At 45.1% G+C, this 24,294-nt stretch overlaps 1 protein-coding gene across 1 annotated transcript in view; it reads right to left on the bottom strand.

Annotated features, from left to right (window-relative positions):
- Positions 1-846: 846 nt before the first annotated feature.
- The window catches only part of MRPL9 (mitochondrial ribosomal protein L9), a 38,772-nt gene continuing 15,324 nt past the window's right edge, over positions 847-24,294 (bottom strand). Inside the window, exons 4-7 of the mRNA XM_085637820.1 lie at positions 21,807-21,860; positions 17,099-17,200; positions 8,590-8,673; positions 847-1,468 (exon numbers count right to left, since the gene is read on the bottom strand). Coding sequence (XP_085493946.1) covers positions 1,310-1,468; positions 8,590-8,673; positions 17,099-17,200; positions 21,807-21,860 — 399 coding nt within the window. The 3' untranslated portion in view covers positions 847-1,309. The remainder of the gene's footprint in view (positions 1,469-8,589; positions 8,674-17,098; positions 17,201-21,806; positions 21,861-24,294) is intronic.

The raw sequence follows: 24,294 nt of genomic DNA, 5'->3' as shown, positions 1-24,294 counted from the left end.
TTTCCGGATTCTAGCCAGTCTTCCGCAGAAAGTAGCTGGAAGGTTTGGGGTGGCGATTTTTGGACTTCTCCAGGTATTATTTGGAGGACGAGCCTTGGGATGACTACATGCTGTATAGTGGTACTTTACCAGACATACTACAAGCAGCATTTCAGGCCCCCCCCCCTGAAATGTACCTGTTACTTCCTCCTCACGACAAGTAAGAATCCAGAAACTCATGTCCAGAAACTCAAGCACCGGCTGCACCCACACTGGCAGCCGTGTGCTCACTTCCCCATGATTTTTAGGCTTCTCCTGAACTCACTTGCTTGACCAGCCATGGGCTGCGCCCGTATGCTTTAAAGTGGAACTTTACCTAATAAACTACAAGGAGCATTTGAAGCAAAGCCAAATCTAACTGCTATGTTCTGCTAAAGAAAAGCAAGAGCCCAGAAACCTGCCCGGAAATGTAAGCACTAGCTGGCCCACACTGGTGACAAACACTTTTATACTTGTGAGTAATTCGTAAACACTATGAATTGCATCTAACATAATGGAATGGGAGTACTGGTTCTGACTTTATGACAGCGAGCTCCCTCTTTGATTGTTCGGTTTCTTTCGATGCCACATTACCCGGGGATCTAAAACAGCAACAATGGATTACTAGCTCGGTGCAAAAGGCACACAGGACCAAAATATGTGCCATCTTCATAATTCTGACCATTTAAGTGAGTGCCCAGCGCCAGCGCATACATGAATGTTTCTCAATCTGCCTAGCGACCGGATCATACTACAGAATACTAATATATTGCCCCCTTCTACAGAACTGCACACGTCCAAACTATGCAAGAGAAACTGCACAACATGCATATTACAGATTGATTTTATTTTATCCACGACAACTGTGGCCAGTGACGAAAGAGGCTAAGCACTGAGCCTCGTTGAGTTTCTAATCATACATGATCCCGAAGTCCCATCTTCAGCCCCCTGGGATGGCTCACGCTGCGATCCCTCGGACCGTGGATGCCCTCAGGCTCTTCAACATGGAGGATAATTCTGTCCTCTTCTTCCAACCAGGAGACTCCACATTATGAGGCTAGACTCATTGGACAGTACAGTGGTGCTCGTAGACTGCCTTCCATGTCCTTAGCAGGCAATCTGCACATCTCAAGGAGCTTGCTGTGGTGTCTCCATTGGACGGATTGAACGTACAGCTGATTTAGCACATATGAACTTGGGGACATTGGGTTTTGCACGTAAAGCATATCTGACTTCCACATGATCTCTTGGACCGAAGAGTCCATCATCAAATTGTGGCCTCTACAAGAGGCTAGGATGCATTGGAAGGGTCTGTGGTTTCTTCCGTCGCCTTTGAGGTTGACTGAGATGCAGCGGCCTGTGTCTTCAGCCAATGTTTGTAACGCTTCGTCTTTGGCTTCTCGAAGTTCACTACGTGCATTGGCATCCGGACCGTATCAATTCCGTTCACCTGGAGTAACATGTAGAAACAGCAGTTAAAGAAGAGATTAGGAATATATGAATTTGACACTACAATGTGATATCGTAATGACTCCGTGCTTTACCTTTAGTAAAAATTGTTAAAATAAAAAAAGAAGAGATTAGGGAGCGGCATCAGTCAATTGTTAAATCAGTGACCAGCAGTCACTTTTCACAATTATCGCCCTGGTCCAGCTGGCAGGGATTGACGGAGATGCTCAGCTAAAACACACGAAAATTGAAAATAACTAATAAGCTAGGATAAGCCGGATCCCTGCAAGATGGTGCCCACAAGAGCAAAAGGGGTGCAATTCTACAGACAGTGAAGCCGCCACTCTAAACAACGCACACAGTGTAAAGATAATGGGGACATCAACCGATTCGCCGATAGGCAGGGCACCAAAGAAATCCACTCGATAACTACTCCTACAAGGGACACTCCAGACTTTCACAATTTCGATTTTTTTTTTAAATAGTCATCTTTGAAAAACTGCAGAATTTCATGAGAAAAGGGACAGCATGCACATTTTTACATTAACAAGGTGCTGGTCTTCTGAGCGGTGCTTGCATAGACTTTAATGACCGCCTATCTCCAGAGGCAGTACTAGATGCCAGGTTTGAACAGAATATCTAGCACTGCACCAGAAAATAATTCAGCCAGAAGGGGGAACCTGGGAGTCAGAAAAAACCTTCTAGCAGGTCAGGCAACCAGCACAGGTGAAGGACAGCAAGTGGCAAGGAACCGGAGAAGCCGAGAGTCTCCCAGGTCCAGTGATCAAGCAATGATTCAGGAACAATTGCGAATGGATTGATTTTTTCCCAGCAGTTTTATTGGATTTTCCACAAAGTTAAACATTACAGTAATGGCGGTTACAGCGACCTCGTGGCGTGCATATGACCAGGTTATACAGCATGTGATTAAACAAAGAGGACTGCACTCTCAGCAATATACCAGCTCCGCTGTAATCAGGCGTCGTAGCACACCCGGGACATACTAGGTGTCACTGGGTGGGCCCGATGATGAAGCATGCCACCAACTAGGTTGGTGGGTGAGGGCTTCATGAATACACCAACAAGGGGCCCGTGACAGAACTAATTTGAGTACTGTAACACTTTGGTCAACTTAAGCTAGTCCTCTGTTTAATCACATATAAACCCTCGGGGACTCGGATTAGCTACCTAGTCCTCTCTCTCTCTTGTTACACGCACGCAGGTTATACAGCAGACATCTTAATACTGTATATTTTGAAATTACAGGTCCTTCCCCAAGGTCGCCCCCCCCCCCCCTTTAATTAGCAAAACCTATGATGACCGCTTCAACGGACAACAGCACAGGGCAGCGTCATTACCCCATGAGCCCACGGTACAGTACACATTGGAAGCAGCCTAGTGCAGGCCCAACCCCCACTCGGAGTCCAGCATATCTTATCGCCAGATCTACCCCTTAACCGTGTGGGGGGGAGGGGGTGATGGGAGGAGGGTGGGTGTGCGCCAAGCATTCCCTTGCTCACCTAACCATGCTTCTACCATCTTTAGTGGCCATCCTCGATTGTCCTCCAAGGCTATCATATTTTCTCAAACTTTCAAGGTCACCCCATCACCCCAGACAGGAGCTGCGCCACTCTCCCAAAATCTCCTCACATGCAGGCACTCCCAAGCTGTTTGCAATAGAGTACCTCCTCGGACCACAGCGCTTCAGAAAGAAGGCAGTCTCTCCTCTCCTCTCCCCATTATGTATAGCCTCTCTATCGTGTAATACGCTTTATGCAGCAATTTCAACCGTACCAGATGGAAGCCTGCCCATATCGCCACCTCTCTCTGGTAGCACACGTATCCCCACCTCTCGGGTAGCGCCCATATCGCCACCACTCTGAGGTAGCGGGACGCTTCTCCCCACTCATCATACTCCACACTTCTCACTTACACCTGCCTCTAAGGGCATCTAGCGAGGGTGAGCTATGGGCCAGCAGCATGGTGTAGATCTGGGAGATCGCAGGCACATGTAAGGGCGAAACAAGCACCCAGAATTCCAGAGGATACTCCTCCAGTAGGTCCGCAAAAGGAGCCTCATGCTGCCCCAGATTATACCACATCTGCACGTACTGGAGATATTGGGCCGCCTACTTTTCATACTCTGCCTGCAACTCCGGGAAGGGGATCAGTCCCCTGTCCTCATAGGTCTCCCACCACTGTAATCCCCAGCATATCCCAATCACCTTCGATTGCTCCGAGTTCACTCAGCATCTCCGATTCCCACAGAAGCGTCACCAAAGCGAGCCTCCGATTTCAGTCCAAGAGACGAACTGCCCTCCGTCATATGTACAACACTAGGACGGTTGGCACTGGAAGCAATTGCAGTCTCCCTCAGCCATACACATACCACAGGTGGCCCAACGGTCTCAACACCCATCTATCTGCCAACAAGGAGGGGTCCTGCTGGTCTAAGAAGAACCAGTAATTCGCCAGTACCAAGCGTGCTGCCCAGTAGTACAATTCCAGGATGGGCAGGGCAATACCCCCATCCCACGCCTTCCTAGTTAACGGCATCAGGGTGATCTGGGGTACTCTACCATTCTACAGCAAGACTGTAGTAGCCTCCTCCACCTGTCTGAAGAACCCTTCTGGTACCGCATAGGACGTGTTCTGGAGGGCGCATAAAAATGTAGGCAGGGATATAATTTTCGAAGAGTGCAGCCCTTCCCCCATCAATTAAAACCGAGATGGAGCGCCAATGACCCTCATCTCTCTTGTAAGCCTCCAGAATATTCCCCAGATTTTCCCGGAGAAACAAATCATCAGTAGTCACGTGAATGCCCAGGTATCTGAAACCCCGGGGTTTCCAGCGTACGGTGGGATCCTGTGGAAGGAGCCCAGTTGGACAAAAAGAAATCAACCTATTTGCTCCAGTTAATTGGGAGCCCCAAGTAGATCCTGAAAATATTTTGGATCTCCAATGCGAGCGGGAAACAACAGCCCGAGTCCACCAAATATAGAAGGATATCATCAGCATATTGAGATATTGCATCTTCCCATCCTGCGTCCCACCTCACAGTCTAGATTTGAGCATCACTACGCACCAATTCACAAGTGGCTCAAGTGCCACTGGGAATAGTAATGAAGAGAAGACACCCTTGTCTGGTACCACGCCCTTTTCCGATCTGCTTCCACAGCACACCATTCATCCGCACCCGGGCGATTGTATAGCAACTGGAGCCACCCCATAAGGGAGAAGCCAAAGCCCACCTTCCTCATGACAGCCCGCAAGTACGCCCATTCCACCGAGTCAAACGCCTTTTTGGCATCAAACGGGAGGAGGACTGCCAGTTCCCAAATCCGGCCCCTGAGCCCAAAGCACCCAAACAGTAGTTGGAGATTGTGGTGGATCGCTCAATGGGGCATAAAGCCAGAGTGGTCCACAGACACCAAAGACTCCACCACATTCATCATAGGTGCTGCCAGTACCCATGCCAACACCTCTCCCTCCACATTGAGCAAAGAGATAGGACGGCAGGCAGTGCAATCCACCCGTGGCTAGCCCTCTTTGTAGAAGGCCACAATTACAGCCCGCAGAAAATCCTTCGGTAGCGCCTCACCTCTCTGGCGCCTTGAAACATTTCCCCCAGTTGAGGTAACACCTACATCAGAAAATAAATAAAGAACTCGGGGGCAGGCTGTTGGGTCCCAGAGCCCTCCTCTCCATCATATGGGCAAAAGCTTCTGCTATCTCAGAATCTGTGAACTCTGTTTCTAGATTGTCCTTCTCCTCATCCCCCAGAACCGGCATCAGGTGGCCCTGGATGAACTCAAGCAACCCCTCTGGTGAGACAGCCTATAGACCTCCCAAAGATGGGCTGCCAGGACATTCGCTATACCCTCCAGAGTCTCCACCACCATCCCGTCTCTCCCCTGGATCTATCTCTGCCCTTCATCCTGCTTAGCCAGTTGCCAGGAGTTTCCCTGCTTTAGCACCAAATTCAAACACCCTCCCCTGCTGTGCCTAAAATCTGGCCCGGGCCTCTCACTGCTGCACATCTATAGTTCTCTATCAGCTGCTCAATAGTGATTGCAAAATTTGGGGTTGGATCACATACAAGGACTACCTCTATCTGGACCAATCTTGCCTCGAGGTCCTTGCACTCCTCACCTCTATCAAACTTCTTCCCCACCAAATGCGAGATTAATTGACTCTGGATCACCGCATTATATGCCCCCCATAGGACTACCCTGGAACCCACAACTCCCGCTTTTCTACAAAATAGGCCATAGTAGCTTCGGACAAAAACCGCTAAGTGTCCCAAACTGTGAGCTCCTACAGGTCCAGGGTCCACCCAGTCCATCAACCTCTCCCCGGCCCCAAACAAACTGTGAGCATCGGGGAATGATCCAAAATGCCCCTGGGTAAGTACTGGGAGTCTCGTCAGTCCCTCAGTGCACCAAATCCGCCATCATAGGAGTTGCCACCAGTAGTAACCTCTTCTCGCTACCCTCCCTATCTGTGATGCGCAACTTTGCGGGGAACATTAGAGAGAACTTGACATTGAAATGCAGCAACTACCGCTTCAATTCCAGAAACAATTCTAGCTGTTTCTGCACCTTAGCCATATAGTCTGGGTAGATGTTTACAGTACCCCCCCCCCCCCCCCCCCCCCAAATGCCAAAGGCCATGGATATGTGCAAGTTGCAGAATGCTGTACCAGTTCCTGAAATGGAGGAGCTGCACAACAATTCCTCACGGATATGGCCCTGGTGGCGGAGGAACCAGGCGACGGGCCATCTGTCTGTCCTGGGACCCCTCCCCCCACTCTCCTCCATATCCGGATGTTGCTGCGGGAATAGTCCTCCGTGTCATCCATTTTCACTGCCATACCCACGCTTGCCACCTCAAGCTTTTTAAGGCGGTCCCTGGTTCCCACGAAAGTCAGCATCAGCTGCTCGAGGTACCGTTCTGCGATGCCCACCCTCCCCGCCAGCTTTTTGTGGTCTGCCTGCAATAGCCCTACTTCATATTTGTTTTTCTCCAGAGTGGATCTGGTATCATGGATGGCAGCAAAGATTCTCGCTGTGTGGCCCTCTAAACATTTTCCAGCTAGTCCACAGGGGTCCCCAGCAGTACTGACTTCTCCCCTTGGTACGACCCAACCTCAATGCAGGGGTTTAGCCCTCTAGTCCACGAAGATACCAGCAGACACCCTCTGGCTGACAAACACAAACACAGCAAGGTTGGCCCAGGATCTCCTCCAGCACGCTCGTTCCATCGTTGACAGCGGCTCAGTTTTCCGCTGCTGCTGCAGTTGGCTGGTCGGGTCTGCCCCACAGCCGATACACCACAGTCCCCTCCCCAGCCCCCAAACCCTTCAGGCGGCAGCTGGCTCCCAGGCCACCGCCTCGAAGGGAGGGGGGGAAAAAAAAACGCAGCAGAGGGTACACACCAGCCTCCGGCGAGGCACCCTAGCCCTCACCACAGGGAACCACACTCCACTCCTCACTCACCATGGGGCCAGCAGACCAGGGCTACCGTGCCCTTGGCTCCACAGGGGCCTATGTCCCCTCCACTGGCCGTGGAACCGGTGGACACATTCAGGGTGGACCAGATTTCTAATCAGAGGCCCCTCTGGACCTCCAAGTATGTTCACCAAGGGGGGTGGCTCCCTCTTGTATCGCCTCTTGGGCCCCCGCAGTGTCCACTGGCTCCTTGTGGCCACAACTCACCACCACAGCCCCAGGTCCCACAGTACTTTTTAATAGCAATACCTCCTGCCACTTGGGGGCAGAACGCCAAGTCCAGGGTCCGACTGATTCCTTAACAGTGCCTCTTGGAGTGTTGGGGAACTGTGTGCGTTCGTCTGGGGCTCCCGCTGCAGCCGCGGATCCCTCAGAGCTCAGAGCCAATGCCTATCCCCAAGATCACTGCTGCGGCGCCCTGTTTGCCCGGATTAATGCGAGGCCGAACCATCTGTACCTGGGGCCTCTGTAATGCTGGCGCAAGTCCCTGGACGTCTCCGGCTCCACTACTAGCTCCCGGGCACCTCTGGCTACAAGTCTCTGCAGGAGAAGTGTCTCCTCAGGTCGGCTGCACCAGAGCTCTGTTTCACTCACCTGGCTCCGTGCACATCCCGGCCACGCCCCGTGACTGGACTTGTTAACGGAACTCATTTTATAGTGAAAATAATAGGACACAACATCATTGAAGGATTCGGTCATTTGGATTAGCAAGATAAAAACAATAACATTTTCATAAGCAAATGTACGATCCAATAATCAGCTGAAATCCTGTGTCTCTTGTAGTATAACTAACTTTATTCCGGGTGCCTACTGTAATATCTCCCCTGCTTGTACCGTTCAAGTACGCACAAATGCAGAGAGACTCATCTCAATCCTGTGCACTGTCAAGATCTGACACGCGCAGAGGAACAAGATGGCACTGGCCAAGGACGTTGTTGCATCCTCGAGTAGATTGGAGATCCATGGCACACCTACCCCAGAGGGCGCCATCGCAACACCGACCACAAGTGGAGGACTGGTAAGGACATTTTATTTACAAGGTGCAAGAAAGAATACAGCAAACAATAAATCATGCACAACAATGACTACTACTTCACAGCAGCCCTAACACCACTGCCATCATACCAAGCACACTGGGCAAGGAATCAAGGCTGCAGAAAAACTATCTAGGTTAAAGCCAGCTCCAGCATTCCACCAGACTGACAAGATTGCAGCACATGTTAGCCAACTTTATACGAACTATAGACCACTTGGACAGATATTCACCAGATTGGAGCACATGGACACTTTTTCCAAATCAAACGAGCTCCAGCATCATCATGATAGCTGTTCACTAGCGTCCCAGAGAAAACGGACTCTCCCATACCAGCTCCATCATAACCTGACAACTGGCCAATGGGGCAAGAACATATCAAGTGACAAATACTGCTACAGCGCAACAGTTTGTGCCTCACCCAGTCTATTGATCTGCATGGATCAGGGCAGAGGGAGGACATGAAACAGCTGGTTCCACTGCACACTCGTGTTTTTGCTCGTAGATCAGAAATCGCCCTACCCTATCCCTTATCTGCCTACCTCATCCAGTAGCCATGCAGCAGCATTAATACTCACCGTTACTTCACACCAGTACTCGCCCCATCTTGTTATTGGCTCCTCTGGCAGGGTCAGTGCATGTGGAGGCACGACGACTCCAAGCTACAACAAAAGGGAGAGCATTGAATACCAGGTCCCACAAAGACTTAACAGAGTCCTTGTGCTTCTTCCAACCAACCAATATTCGGCATTACTTCAGACAAAACCACATGCGCCTTATGCCACCCATTGAGCCTTTGCAGACAGTCAAAATCCAAAGCTTGAAAAGGGAGGAACTAGGACTAGTAGAAACATGGACCTAGCCGCCACTACTTTTCTTAATCTTCTGTGAACTATCTTTCTTAGGTGATGCGTTCTATGAAATTGAAAACCATGCAAGAAAAATGTTACGGGTTTAGAATTCCTGCCCTCCAGAAATTCAAAGAAGCCATAGCAGTCCAGAAGTTTATAGTTTTACTATTTTTATTGAGAAAGCGAAAACACCCATCCTTCTAACGTAACCAAACAAGACGTAGGGGGAAGATAAATAAAACACTGTTTTACATTTAAATGCCACCTGGATGATCAAAGAGATCAGAAGATGCCAATGGAGCAGTCCTCAGGGAAGGAAATAATGTTCCCAGGAGACACATATGTTCCTGGCTTCCAAAGAAGAAAATGGGAAAGCCGTCGCTGTAAGATCCAGTTCTCAACACTACAGCAGTTTATGCAAGAATGTATTTTCCTATTTAGCTTTAATGGTTTGATAGTGCATCTTTTTAACTATAATGCATAATAAGCATGAATTAGAGACAACTGGGTAGGATCAGAAGAAAACTCACCAAAGCTGCACACTAGCTCTGCAAGTGCTGTTAATTTCTAGTGCAAACTTAGATAACTGTGAGATAGAGAACAGGAAACGTATGCAGATCACGTATGGATAAGAAGCTGGGTGGTATTTTAACTTGGCATTTCAGCGGGCGATGCGTTCCACTTTACTGTAATCCATAGCCAACAATAGTTAATTAGAATTTCAAGTTTGTTTTTAATTAGAATGCGAGCTTGGTTTTTAATAAGCATTCCACAGAGAGAAATGGGGCACTTTTGGATGGAGACTTGAGTGTTTTGATTCCTCTTTGAAATGTCAATAAGCTCTACGCAGCAGCTGTTTGCTGACAGAGGTCAGCACTGAAGAAATAGAAGCTGATACTGTAACAGGGACGAGGGACTGCGTCTTATAATCTCAATATTGAGCAACGCGTCCCGACTTGTATGGTTTAAGAGGACAGGAACAGAGTCGTGTATGTTGGGCATCAAAATATATATCTAAATATGTCATTTGTGTAGTCATCTGTTACATCTAAGGCTTTGACACCAATGCAAACACATACACTAGAACAGAGATCTTCAAACTTTCTTGCTGTGAGCCCCCCTGCGCAAAATGTTTTCAAGTCAGGCCGCCCTCCAAAACTTTATGGCAGTACTTGGGTGAGCGGAAAGATCCTGTCCGAGTGCAGGGGGTGGGACTACCATTTCAGGAGCACTTTTTCTGTAGCTGATAATGCACACTAAATGTGACCCTTATAAAAGAGCAAATATATCACGTAATAACATGACTCCTGATAATTGGGGTGTTGTGAGCCCCTCTTACTCCTAAGACCCAATAGAACTGCACCTGTTGCACTAATGATAACTGCAGCCCTGAGTAGCAGACGGTGTCCTCTGCCTCTTTCACGCCTTCCCAACCATGCATGACCATCACTCCCATCTTGGAACAGATTCTCTGTCCCTTTCATCATAAGATGAGCTCCAGTATGTTACCCACCACCATGCAGCAAGGGTGCCCTCACCTCAAACGTTAGGAAGAAAAGTTAGCCTCCGATCCTCTTTTATAAAGGAAGGGCGTCAATGGTTATGCCGTGGGCCTCTCCCTACTGGGCCAGAGTGCCACTGCACCCGATTCAGTAATGAGATGGACTGTGTTGCGAAGTGGTGGTCTTATCTGCCCCATATTGAGAGAAAGGGCCTCCACCATGCCCTTTTCCCCCGCTCTTTCATCTCTCTGAGTCCTAAGATAATGCATCTCCCCGATTCAATTTTCCCTTCTCTTGGGCCATTGGTCTAAGGCTCAAAGCCATACAGGCACAACAGTGGTGCAATGTACCCCAATGTAAGGAAGAAAAGATAGTAAAAAATACTAATTGGGGTTTATTTTTATGCCTCACCCCCCCCCCCGGGCCCCATGCCACTGCATTTGTGGTCCGAATGATATCAACTACTCTGCCCACTCTCTCCACTGGCCCATCACTCCTACACATAAGGTCCAAAGTAGGTTATTTGCCCCTTTGTGTGATAAAAAAAAAAAAAAAAAATTAAAAAGGAAACAAAAGTAAATCCCACATCTTGCCGACTGTTGCTTTGGACCTGTTCGCCTGCTCAGCAAGGGTAACTTAGGCCCTAATGCTAACAAGGGAAAACAAGCATTTGCAATGCAATAAAGTTTGAGCTATTGGCATTGCAAATAATAATGCAACACCAATAGCTCAAACATTCAGTAATGCAAGACCTATTGCATTGCAAATGCTTATTTGTAAAGGCCAACCCCCGACTGTCCCAGTTACTAGGGTTATTAAACTCACTCCACAGCACATGGGCGCAGTGCACCGCGAGATGTAGTGGCAGAGGGCAAGGTTAGAGGAAAAAGGAGGGACATGGGGACATCAATTAAATAAACGTGAGGGAGGGGGAGAGCGGTAGATGCAGATCTGGATTAATGAGGTAGTGTTTGAGGAGAGGAGAGACAGATATAAGACAAGATAGTCTGAAGAGAAAGGGGGGCCATGGTGACAACATAAAACAGCATGGTGTTAGAAGGCTTGCAAATATGCAGGCTTGAGAAGGGCATGAGGCACACACTGTTTCCAATTCTAAGTGAAGCCTGTTTGGTGGTCACTGTGGGTCAACTGGTTTAGCAGTCCAGTGACTGCTCACAAAGCCACCACACCAAAGTGGGACATATTCGATTAATTTTGCACAACATAAACCAGAGCAATCTACTTCAATATGCAGAGGGGGGGAGAGAGACGTGTGGGGAGAACAGAACTGGAACCTTACAGAGAGGAGATTATTAGGCATCTGGTGATATTCCATGTATCAGAAGCTTTTTTTAGGTTGGCTTTTAATACCTGTATAGACGAGTCGTGTTTTGCCTTTGCAAAGCAATGTGTGCCAAAGTTAAGTACCTGCTGGGATAAGCTGCTTCCCTCAAAGTGCACCCTCTCAAGAGGTTTACCAACACTGGCTCAAGCTAATGAGCGTGACTAAATGACAGGTCTTCAGAGAGGGCTAGGTACACACTTACCACTGAATAGTGGGAACGATTTGCTAAATGCCATTGAGGCAGGCTAGTGGTCTCCAATCCTCGCTGCCTGCGTTGTTCATCTCTTCCAAAAAAGGCACAGAGAAAGCCAGCGTCAGATCGCAAACACAGGGCGCAAGAAGGGCAAATTATTTAATTACAAATTACAATGTGTTCCATGAGCGAGGTATGTCCTACCAAGATTTGTTTCCCTTCGTAGATCATTCTGTCACTTCATGACACAGAAGACCAACTGCCACACACTTGGGCAACAGTAAAAGAGAAATGACGGCTCCGTTGTCCGTTCTGGAAGCAGCAGACCACAATTCTAATCTTCGCTTCCGTGCCAAAATTGTGGTCCTCTTAACAAAATGTGTCATCTCTCTGTGCTACACTTTTTCCATTTCTGAAGTGTCGAGATGTGGGTTAACGCAAAGTATTAGAAACTATAAAAACTGGACATTAGCCTCCAAACCTTTCTAGTGGGTCGCACATTTAACCCAAAAGCAAAGAGTTCATTAGCAATATATCTCCGCAAGTTTTGTTATGAGTCCACAACAACGTCCATAAAGCAGAAGTACCGGCAAGAGGCATTTCTCAATCAGTTCAGAGGAAACACACACAACATAACACCCGACTTGTGTACTTTATTTGCCCATACTTCAGTTCTACTCTTAAGCAGGAAGCCAGCACCAGAGTTGCGTATGAAATGCAGTGATGCTATATGTAGCCCCGGCAGAAAACTAAACTTGCAACACATTGTTGTAAAGTCAAAGCACAAACACAACAAAAGGCCACACACAGGGGGGAATAATCGAAGCATGCCTACTATTCACAAAACATGATATATCACACACGAGTTCACAAAAGCAACAGAGGCCTACAATAACTAGCAGGACCAGCAAAGCCAGTAGACTGAAATATAACGACGGGAACTGGAAATGAGCAGATTCTAGTACTCTTAATGCCACTCTAGTATAATAATTAAGGCGTTGTTTGGTGAAGGCAGAGAACAGAACCAGTATAGTGAGCAGATGCAAATATAAAGTGGAGAGGGCAGGCTGGCAGGTAGAATCGAATGAGTTGCGATACCCTTACTTGCATTGAAGTGTCATTTTTTATTGCTTTGCTTAGGGAGAATGGAGAGTAGATGCAGACCTTAAAATCTGGACATTATAGTTCGAATCCAATTGCAATGAGATTTGGCTCTATTTTCTGCTAAAAAACAGCACTAAGTAAAAGGTCACATACAAGTATTATGTTATATAAATTAACAATGGTGAGTAAGACGACAGGAGAAGGAGCAGAAGAGACGAAACGATCGAGGCATAATGAAAGGACGGGTAACCAGAGAGGATTGCCTGCCACCTTGTTTATTAAATAATTGCCTCATGCATGTTCCGTGACTTCCGTCCTGTCTGCAGCCCGTTAAATAAACAATACTGAGGAAGACGACATGGGATGGGGCAGGAGAGATGCAAGATCGGGGGAAGATGCAACGCGTAAAGAAAAATTGAAAAATATTTTCTCTCCAACCGGCTGGGAGCACTGTTTCTTATGGCACTTACATGAGGAGAAACCTCCACGTTCACAGTAGAGCGTGCGAGGAACTGGATACGGCTTGCAGGACTTTGCACGCACGCATGACAACGCGACCGGGACATTATGAATACATTTTAAAGTCTAAATAAACACAAACAAGCCCATTGCCACCTCCTCATCCCTCCCAAAAAAAAAAAAAAAAAAAAGAACAGCACAAGCAGGGTATGATAGTATTAAGTAACAGTCCTACCTGGTCCCAGTCCTGGCTCCTTGCGAAGTGTGCACAGTTTCCTGATGGCAGCACAGCATGACGGGAACTGTGGTTTTACTTTGCGAGTGAAAGCCGCGTTAGATGCCACCGAAGGACATGTGCTCTTATTTTAGTAGCCGTTAGTATTACCCGCTCGGCCAGAATTGTTACCAGATACGATTGACTGCCATGTTTTTTTAATAAACGCCTAATGTACATTCGAGGTCTCAGAGAATGGCAAAGTGGTAAAGCGGTGACAACCACGAAGTAGATTATATCCCGCTCCGCCAAAAGTTTAACCAGAGATGATTGCTGCCATGTTCTTTTGTAATTAATTGCATGAGGCAGTTCAAAATAAACATGGCAGGAGGGGGAGGCAAATGGTGTGCACTTTCGCGGCCGCTTTGATGTTCTCAGTGGCCGCGCGGCTCACGGAGAAGATCAAAGCAGCCGCAAAATTATCAGGCAAGCTGCCAAATGGTGCGCGCGCCCAGCGCACATGCACTGTAGTTGGCGGCCTGAAAGCACTGGTTTGCACTTCCAAATCCCCCTTTTACAAAAGCTCTTGCTAAAGCGCTGGCTCAGGCGAGACCTAAAAATGCAAGACCTATTGGCTATGCCAATGCTTGTGTAATGTGTAAACAATGCGCTTTCAAAGTGAACACTGGCATAGCTCTAAAGATCGCCATCGCTCGTGACTTGCATCTGTGTCTGTTTTCAGAATGTAAAGATTCAGTGAAATGCCCTTAATCACAGGATGGGAAGCTTCCCACCGCGGGAGAAACCTTGTTTTCAAGTAGTAAATAGGTTTGGTATTGCTATTAAGCCTTATGCTGTGTTCTTTTTGTATAGGTTATATTTAAAAAAGTAAAATGTTAACGTGCAGCAGAGACAAAAAAATAGCACACTTAAATTTTGCTACAGCAGAGGCACAAACAAAAGGTTGTTGTATTTTATTACCCCTTCATTTAAAGGACAACCTATGTGCGGATATACGGATGAAAGGCTGCGTGTCTTTTTTTGTAGTGGTTTATTTGTTATATGCTTTTTGCAGATTAGAAAGGGAGCTTGTCTTTTGTTTCTAGTTTATGTATTTTATTTGCTAGACAGTCGAGGGGTGGTCTGAAAAATGCCACCTGCAACCCATGGGGATTTCAATCAATTGTGGAATGTTTTCATGATGTTCTATTAGGGTAATCCACATGCGAATTTTTTGCTGCTCGTGTGCTCTGCCAAATGAAAAACCCACTATTATTAGCCATGGATGTGCTGCGGCTTGAGCTGGTGGGGAATGCGAGCCTCTTCCAATCTGGAGACTGCTTGGATAAACGAAGCCACGCGTATAAACATAAATGAAACTTGGAACCCACGACTGGGTAATGCAACTCGCCAGAAGATCGGTTTTAGCATCGAAGTCTCAACTAACTTCTCTTAAACGTGCTCGGAAAAATCAGCAAGACAGAAAGCACAACATCTGGGGGGAGGTGACTATAAACTAATATTTACATACAATTAAAAGGCAGTGACTCGGAACGAGAAATGGAAGAGGGACAACGATGACTGCACCAAACAAAAGTAATGCCCCCTGATCTCGGTTCACCCTTCCCCCCTCCCTCTGCTCTCTTGTGAACTAAACTGTGGAAATTGCATTTGAGCGTTCAGTTTTGCGAAAGATACCCCATAGCAGCTACTACCATTTCTACCACTAGTAATCACTACGTTGCGGGTAAAGCTGATTTGGAGCAAGTTGTGCAATTTCATACCAAAAAAAGAACTGCAGACCATTCTGCCTTTGTTTTATTTAAGTAAGAAACGGGGGTTATGTTAGTTTTAAAAATGTTTTGCCCCGTTCATGTAGGCATTTGAAATTAGTTCTATTCTGCCGAGTGTTAGCCCATTCACCAGGTCATCCAAACAGGACGTGCAAGCATGGTGAGTTCCAGCTGTGGTGTGCAGGGTGAAGCGAGTTGCTTTTAGTGCATAAATATTCACTCTCAAAACAAGCCTGTTATTACCCGATCTGTAACAAACTGTCAGGAACAAGTCTTCTAAACTGACAATTTAGGGCTCGAAGTGCTCGGGAAGCATCTGCCATGAGTTAAGAGAAAGTTGTGAAAGAAAAGTCCACAAGCAAAAACAAGACAAGCCCGGCAGAGCGTGGCGCGCGCGTGCTTTGGGGCGGGGGAGCGCATTCCAGGCGGGGGAGCGAACCCTTTGAAGTGCTCCCAAAAAGCGGATTGCATGGCGGCACGATGCGCGTGATTGTGCGCGTGCTAGCCATGCAATCCGCTTTTTGGGAGCACTTTTAAAAGCCCCTATAGTCTCGCTTTGCGATGGCTTACGCGATAGCAAGGCGAGACCTAAAAAGGGGGTCCCATCCACCAATTTGCTAGTAATACTAATGGTAGTGATGGCCATTTAAAATCCACATGCCACATAATCCACCATCTGCTGCACATTTCACAGATTTTAAAAAACAAAAATGTGTTTCCAGCTCTAACGGATCAAAAGTTACTAAAAAGGCAAAAACACATTTTGCCATGCTGTGGGAGGCCCATCGCAAAGGTTGACGACGGTCACCTTTCTGTTGCTTAATGTAGGTGTTACTCTGGCGTAGGTGTTACTCTGGCACTAATGAGGTGAAACATTCGCCCACACAGTGTTAGCAGGAGTAAAATTGAAAAAATAATGGAGCAACACTATCACAAAAAGTAATGCATTAAGCTGCATGGTTTTTTTTCAGCGCATAATTTAGTCAACCCTGAGACATAATTTCATCCTTCCCACCACATAATTCCAGCAGCCTTGCTTCTACAGTGTATAATGCAATTTCTTTAAATAATGACTTGCATATTCACAGTGCTTTGTGTTACAGGCTGGGACTTCATAGCATAATAAATTCACAAGTCAGGATTCCACATTGAAGGATTCAATTGTGTGACTCTCTGGTTTCACAGACAGCTATTGTGATCGCATTAATGAATTGAGGTTTGACAACATTAAAGAAAGAGTTCCCAAAGATTATTTCGATTTGCATGTATTTTTTGTTTATGGCATGAGTATTTTATATGCAGCTGGATAAACGTGAAAAAAATATATATACATTTATAGAAAACATTCTTTTCTTTTTAGCCACGTCTTTGACCCCGCCACCATGGTGCCAAGAATAACGATTTTTATACTTTTAAATGCCCTTTACCAGTTGGATGTAAATGAAAACGGCCTGGAAAGGCGATAAATAAAGAAAGTCGCACTTCCAGGCCATCTTCATTTACAAATATTTACAAAGGTATTGGCACCCCCCTAGGAACATAGCCACGGTCACCCAGGGGGGCGCGCCCCACAGTTTAAAGACCTCTACACTGGATGAAGGAGCAGAGAGGGACACCGATACTCACATTTGTGAGGAACTGGCGGCAGACGATCTCCTTGTTCAATTCCCACTTCACGTTATTCTTCATTCCAACCTCAAAGTGGGCATTTTTCAGGTAGTTCACGGTCTGCAATTGCAAAAAGAGACTGCATCTTAGGGGTTTGGAAAGATGGGCAGACGGAACCACAACGGATGCTACAATACCAGCTTCAAGGAGCCTGAAAGATAGGATGGCAGTCACCACTGAAGCCATAGACAGTGTTCGTTATTTGCCGCATCCATCAGTGGGAAAAATAAATTTAAAAAAAAGGCAATATAGTGCTAAACCACCAAATCACTGGGGTGCCCTTTGTCGACAACATTTCTATTAAAAACTAAAATATGAAGCAAAAGTCATGTGGTGGTGACATGCAAGAGCACAAGATATGGCAACTCAATTTGTTTCACTCAGTCAAGTACACAAATCTTTCCTCATTCTACAGAATCCCAAGATCGCCCGGTCTACAAACTTTGCATGAAGCCAAGAAACAGGGGATACTTAAATAAAAATGTCGGGCAATTTATTAAGTCCAAATTAAAAACAACATATATTTGAAAAATAAGAAATAAACCTTGTTTTCAGCTGGAGGAGGGCTTGCATAACTAGCACACCGCATTAAAATAAGTTGACCTACAGAGATAAGCACTGGTTGATCAGATCAGAATCTTTTTGATCACAAGATCAAGACTGCAGGATCAAGTATAAAGTAAAAGTTGCTTGCGTTAGTAAATAGTGTTCTCCTAATCCTTCAGTTATACATACCAAATGCGACGGTCAGACATTCAGGATCAAAGAAACAGGTACATGGCTCTTTAAGAGCGTGAAAACCCAATACCGGGGCTCTGGTGTTCAATGAAAATCCAGGGACCTCAAGGCTGCCCACTCCCCGACTCATTCCCGCCCTTGCTCACTTAGCTCCTCTCGCTCACGTGCTTTGTAGATCACCTCCAGGGCCTGGGCCAGAATAACAACTTACACTTCAGATAAATGTAGCTTTTCCCTAAGTGAATGGATGAAGGACAGTAATAGAGATAGAGCATCTCTTTCCGGTTTTCTCTTCTGCAAAACGATTTTCGTATTGGTTCTTTATTTTAGACTTCTTTGATTGAGAAACACACATCATCTGTAAGATTGAATTCAGAATTTCGTCTTCTTCCTAATTATTAATACGGAAAGGGGCATTTGAGCGGTTTACAAATGGACTCATGATTTGTGATTGCATATTGTGAAGTACAATTTTCAAAAGCTAAAAATACTTTTTAGGATTTTAATAGGTTGTTTAAATAGGTATAATAAATATTTTTGTACATTAGTCTGCACAGTATGTGGCAATTACTAGATAAGACACTTGATTCATCCTAAATAGTATGGATCCTAAACATATTATATATATATATATATAAAAAAGACATCCGCCTATAAAAGAAATTAAAATAAATAATTCCTTTGCAGCTAAGATTACGAATTAAAACCAAACACTGAAATTTGCGAGCAATGGTTAGGATTGCAATCCCTAACTTGTACAAGAGTCACGCAAACCATAAATAGCACAACAAATGCAATGCCCATGACCCCACCCTTAACAAAACAGATGAAATGACAAATGTTGTAAATCATCTTATCGGTGAGATTATATATCACATTACCCTTACCACGCTAACAGAGATAACTATGAATATAATAATAACAATAATAATGAGATTTATATAGCGCATAGTTACTTCAGCAGAAGTGTCCCAGCACTGAAAGGTCTAGCTCCAGTGGGCCAGAGACGCAGACAACCTAGAGGAATCGGAAAACGGGCTTTCTAAATAACCATATAATTATCAATTGCTTTGATTAGGTTTTGCGGTTTAATCACATCTCACTTTCAGAAGCTGTTATTTAAAAGTATAAATATTAGGAGGTCACAAGCATTGCACTTGGTGTAAGAGTTACGGTCGGCCACTTACCCCCACATTTTATTACAGGCAAAAGGAACTCAGAAAACCTATCCATGCCTTAAGGTACCAGGCACAATCAAAAGAGCACTACACTTCTATTGAATCAGCTACTCAATGGTGGGAGGAAATACACTTTCTATCAAAAGGTTGGTTAAAGACAGTCCTGAATATCTGGTGTCAGATAAGATGTGAGCCAAGTGTGCTGCCTCACTCCAACTACCTGTTTGCAGGAGTCTCACCTTGACTATATTACTTTATTTTTTTAATACGCTCAGTGAATCCATGCATTGGCTGGAAGGCACTATCTTTTAAAACAGTCTTCGCTCTTCCCACGTTTGTAAAGAACATCAAAACTGGCTGCGCATCATACTGACTAAACGCAAAGAAAAGGACAATGCCAGCCTTTTACCTTATACGAAGATGGGGCCAGGTCTATTTCTAGAGCACTTATATGTCACGCAATACTGAGACGGAGAGCAGGAAAAACAACAAAATGAATTATATGAAGGCACATGAATGTACAACTGAAAGACTGAGAAACCGACACAGTTGACCAGGCCTCAAGGAGTTAAACGTCAAGTGGTTGATTAAATCTTGGATTGGCGAGGAATATCGTCCTCTTTAGGCGCTAAGTACATCAGCAAATGGTTTAGTCTCTTGAGGTGCCTCGGTTTTCAATTGACACCAGTGCAGATTGATGCAAAAGGGGCCACATGGAATGCAAACACGCCCCAACAGAACGGAGTCAAGAAAGATACAATAGTTTGAGCCTTGAGAAGGCACAGTTTTAGTGTGGAGCATGTGGACAAGCCTGTACCATATTTTGTATAGGTGCCTGGAGTGAAGAATACATTTTCAACCTCATCATGACAGCTGCCAGGATGTTTTTTTGATGGAGAAGTGGAGGTTTCCTTATGGAAATGGGTCTTTGGGCCTATGGGCATTTAGACCTAGATGCTGCAAACATTTTCTGTGGTGAAAACATTTGAATCAAAGAAAAGTCTTCAAGTGATCCAATTTGCGTCAGTATTGTGACTGCGTGTAAAAGATGGAGCTATTATTTATAAAAGGATAGGTGCAAGAAACCACAAAATTTTAAGTGAAGCATTTGGCAATGATTCTGGTACATAAGGCTGTAAACTGTGTGAAACATCGGCAGCGAATATGCCACGTTACAACGCATGTGTATAGAACGCATGCCATTACAACGACGCGTTGTTACATCGCAGACCATTACAACACCAGTGGTTTCAACGACTTGCTGTAGGGGGGGGGCGCTGGATGTTGGAATAGTATAATTTACTATTCCAACTCCAGTCTGTGCAACAGTAGGGAAGGTGTTGGATTTAAAATCCAACACCTACTGCCCCCTACAGCAAGACATTGTAACGGCTTGCGTTGTAAAGGCATGCGATGTAACAACGCAGTCGTTGTAATGACTGCATCGTAATGAATTTCGGAGGTGGGAGGAGGATGTCGTGTGCGGGGGATGCAAAAAGGTGTTATGTTTTGAAGGCAGGTATTTCAAAATCATCCCCTCAAAAAGGGTGTTTAATGAGTATTTTATATACAAGCTGTTAAAAACTACTTCTGGTTCCAGCAAACATGATCATTTACACTTGTGCAGGAATCCAGGACGGCCACAATTTTGCCGCCTGACAAAGAAAAATACTGCGGATGAGCAAGATCTTTGCAGGGCTCTCAACTCTCCAGAAGAACCTGAAACAACGGAGGATCTTCAGGAATAACATGCTCCAAGACAGGGGTACACGCTGGGGTAAGGCATGGCCTGGTGCAGGCGGCCGAGCCTTCCAGAACCAGATGTACCGAGGAAAAACAGCACAAGTCCTCAGGATGAGAACTGAGGGTAGAGGTGAGCAAAAGAAAACTCCCCGGGAGTACTGCACAAAAGTGGCCAGTGGTAGCAGGATGCCAGATATCAGCATCTGTACTACCCGGATTTCTACAACAAGGAAGATATGAAGAGGACAGGAGATGCACGACGATTTATCCAAATTTTTACTAAATTTGCCCTCAGCTTTTCTTTAAAGATCTCATGTGCACCTCAGATTGCAGTCTGCCGTCAGACCAATCAATGGTCACCTTGCCTGATTTCCATGATAAACACTAGGCAAAAAAATATACTTGGATTCATAATATACAAGTTTTTTATATGACAATTCCAGAATATGGTGTATGACTTCAATCACACTGGTACAAGGTGAAAGAATCCTGCTTAGATGAACATGGAAAAATTGGACTATAGCCTTGAATCATTCCTTGTGGAAACTTTGCAAATTCGAAGGGACTTTGGAGGGTGGTGGTTGGTGATTGGAGAGCTTAAAATTTGTGAAGTAAAGACTTCTTTGGACTGTGGAATAAGAGAAAAGATGACTGCTTAATTCTCTTATTCTGGAAAGCAACTCCATATGAGGCTCACTTTAAGACCCGCGGGATAAGCCCTGAAAACACTCCTAAACAAGGCTAGCGACCAAGCAAGTGCAAATGTTAGCTGAGGGTGCAAGCGATATAAAATAAAGGGAATTCATGAAAACAGTTAATTAAAAATAAGTACTCTTATTAGTGCCCAACTCCAGAATGTAGTCAACATTTATAATGTTCTTTTAAGAGGGTTTCTGGGGAAAATATCAAAAATGTGAACAAATATGCTTTGCGTTTTGAATTGTGAATTTTGCCTTAGTGAAAAGTGCTGGCGCAAGAGACTTCTAGTACGCAAGAACTGTACTCACCATTTCGCCGGTCCTGGTTTGCAGCCGACCTTCCGCTTTCCCCTCAAGATGCATCTGAACAAGAAACCAACAAATTGTACATCATGTAGCAGTGGGAAGGATGTGAGCACTCAAATTAGTAAAGCCAAAACAAAAAACACACCACAGTGTACAAACAAAATATCTCACTAACAACTCTGTGACCGAAGCTAAACCACTGTAGTAACAAATGTAAAAGCAAATTCCTAACACACTGGTCAAAGAAATCACTTGCCAGCAACAAAGGATCAAAATTACCACAAGTGTATGGAAGAATTCATCCCCAACGAGTAAAAAAATAGCACGCTGGGATAAAAAAAAAAAACAAGTAAAAAAACATCCTATTCATAAAGGTCTTACTATGAACAAATCTATACTCCCTCACCAATAAACAAAAAAAAAAAAAAGAATACCACTGTTCAAAGAGATCACTCACCAGCAATGTATGAGACGCACACAAACCAGCCATTTCAAATTTATTTTCACTTGTTACTCCCATAAAGCTTTGAAGTCCAAGAACCATCTATTAAGGCCAATTAAAGCTTAGCGTTTCATTTTACTCTTATTATTTCCTCACGTTCTTACTAGAGTTTACTCAACTCAGTTCCAAGGTAGCAAAGCACAGCCTTTTAAAAATAAAGCTGCCTCTCTTCTCAGCACGTTTGGTTATGGTTTCTTTGGTATGTGAAAAGGTTTGTCCGTTGAATGAATGTGGTACGAGTGGTATGGTTGACGAGCCGGAGCATTAGTGGGGGCATTTACATGGTTATTTCCGAGGGGACAGTTATTCTTTCGTATTATATTTATGGACCTTTGGTATGCCCTGCAATGTGACATGTATGGATATATGTTTATTTATATAGAGATGATTACAATAAACGATATATAATTTTGATAACATTTTGAATGACACTTGATTCTTTATTTGTTGCTTTGAATACTGCTGAAAATATATGTATATATACTATGACTCCTAGATGACTTGGTAAGCATCTTCTAAAGCATGGTGAGATATTCCGGCTACTGAATTTATCAGGCAGCGTGTTTAGTTCTTCTGCGTACGCATTTGTTCCCCTATTTTTTCCTGCCAGTTATCTGTTTTTGATTATTTCTTCCCAGCATCCACATCAGTGCAAGTTTACTTCTCGTTTTAACTTGGGTTATCAATTGTCTGCTCACTTGAATCATTCAGATGGACAATGCTGAATTGGAACTGGGAGTGGTGGAAGAAGCCGCTCAAGGAATTCAGGGCCACATGTACAAACCTTTGTGCCGGTCACAAATGGCCCGATTCACAGAATTGGCCCGTTTGCGAACGCAAAAAGACTTTTTGGCATGCATAAAGCCCAAATAGCGGTTGGGTAACTATTTACCAAATCGCAACTTGGGTTTTGCAATTCAGTATTAGGAATGGGCCTGTTAAGGGCGTCCCATACTAATAGAGACTAGCTGTGCCATGCACATCTGTTTTGCGACCGAAATGCTGTCGCAAAACATTTGCTTTTTACCACCAAATTTAATTTGAAAGTAGCCATTTGAAACAGGAATGGGTCCCCATTAGACCCTTTTGTGAATGCATGCGAAAACGTTTTAAGAGCAGGCAGAGGTCCCACGGACCAATGCCTACTCTTAAAAAATTAAACTGAAAAGTTTCAATTTCCATTTGAAACGCAATCTGTTAAGGAAACTGCGCTGCATTTAAAAAGAAAAAAACGTTGCTTTATTCAAAAGCAAAACACAGACATGGTGGTCTGCTGTCCTCAGCAGGCCACAATCCCTGTGTTTTTAGTGATTCTCAATGGGTCACAGATTGTGACCTACATCATGAATATTGATGAGGTTGGTCTCATTGCGACCCACTGGGAATCGCACATGAAACTCAATTGAGTTTCGTACATTTGAAATTGTGATTTCCTAATAGTGATTCACATTATTATTCTTAATTTTCTAAGGCGCACAGCTACCCTGAGGTTTCCCGGCGCCATTGGACACAACGCTAGAAGAGAGAGAGACACTATTGGTTAAATAACCAAGTTTTTAGGCCTTTACGGAATTTGTTGTAAATAGTTTCGTGCCGGAGTTGTAATGGGAGTGAGTTCTATAGGGAAGGAGCCAAGTAGGAGAAAGACCGGCAACCCATACACAATCGTTTAATCTTGGGGACTCAAAACTTTGCCTGAGCCGAGGATCGGAGAAGATGCGTAGGGAGGTAGGGGTGTACCAAGGCGCTCAGATACTGTGGTGCTGAACCCGATTTGATCCTGTGCATATAGCATAGGGCCTTGAATTTCACGCGATTCTTCATCCTAAGCCAGTGGAGGTCACTGAGAGAACACAAGATGGACGCCTTTCTGGGTAACTGGCAAAGCAATCTGGCCGCAGAGTTTTGGACAGCCTGCAGTTTTCGAACTACCTCCTTGGTGGCTCCTAAATACAGAATGTTGCCATAGTCCAATCTAGATGTAATCAA

This window comes from Triturus cristatus, chromosome 12 (assembly GCF_964204655.1).
Source record: "Triturus cristatus chromosome 12, aTriCri1.1, whole genome shotgun sequence".
NCBI lineage: Eukaryota > Metazoa > Chordata > Amphibia > Caudata > Salamandridae > Triturus > Triturus cristatus.
This window is presented reverse-complemented; position numbering and strand designations above follow the sequence as displayed.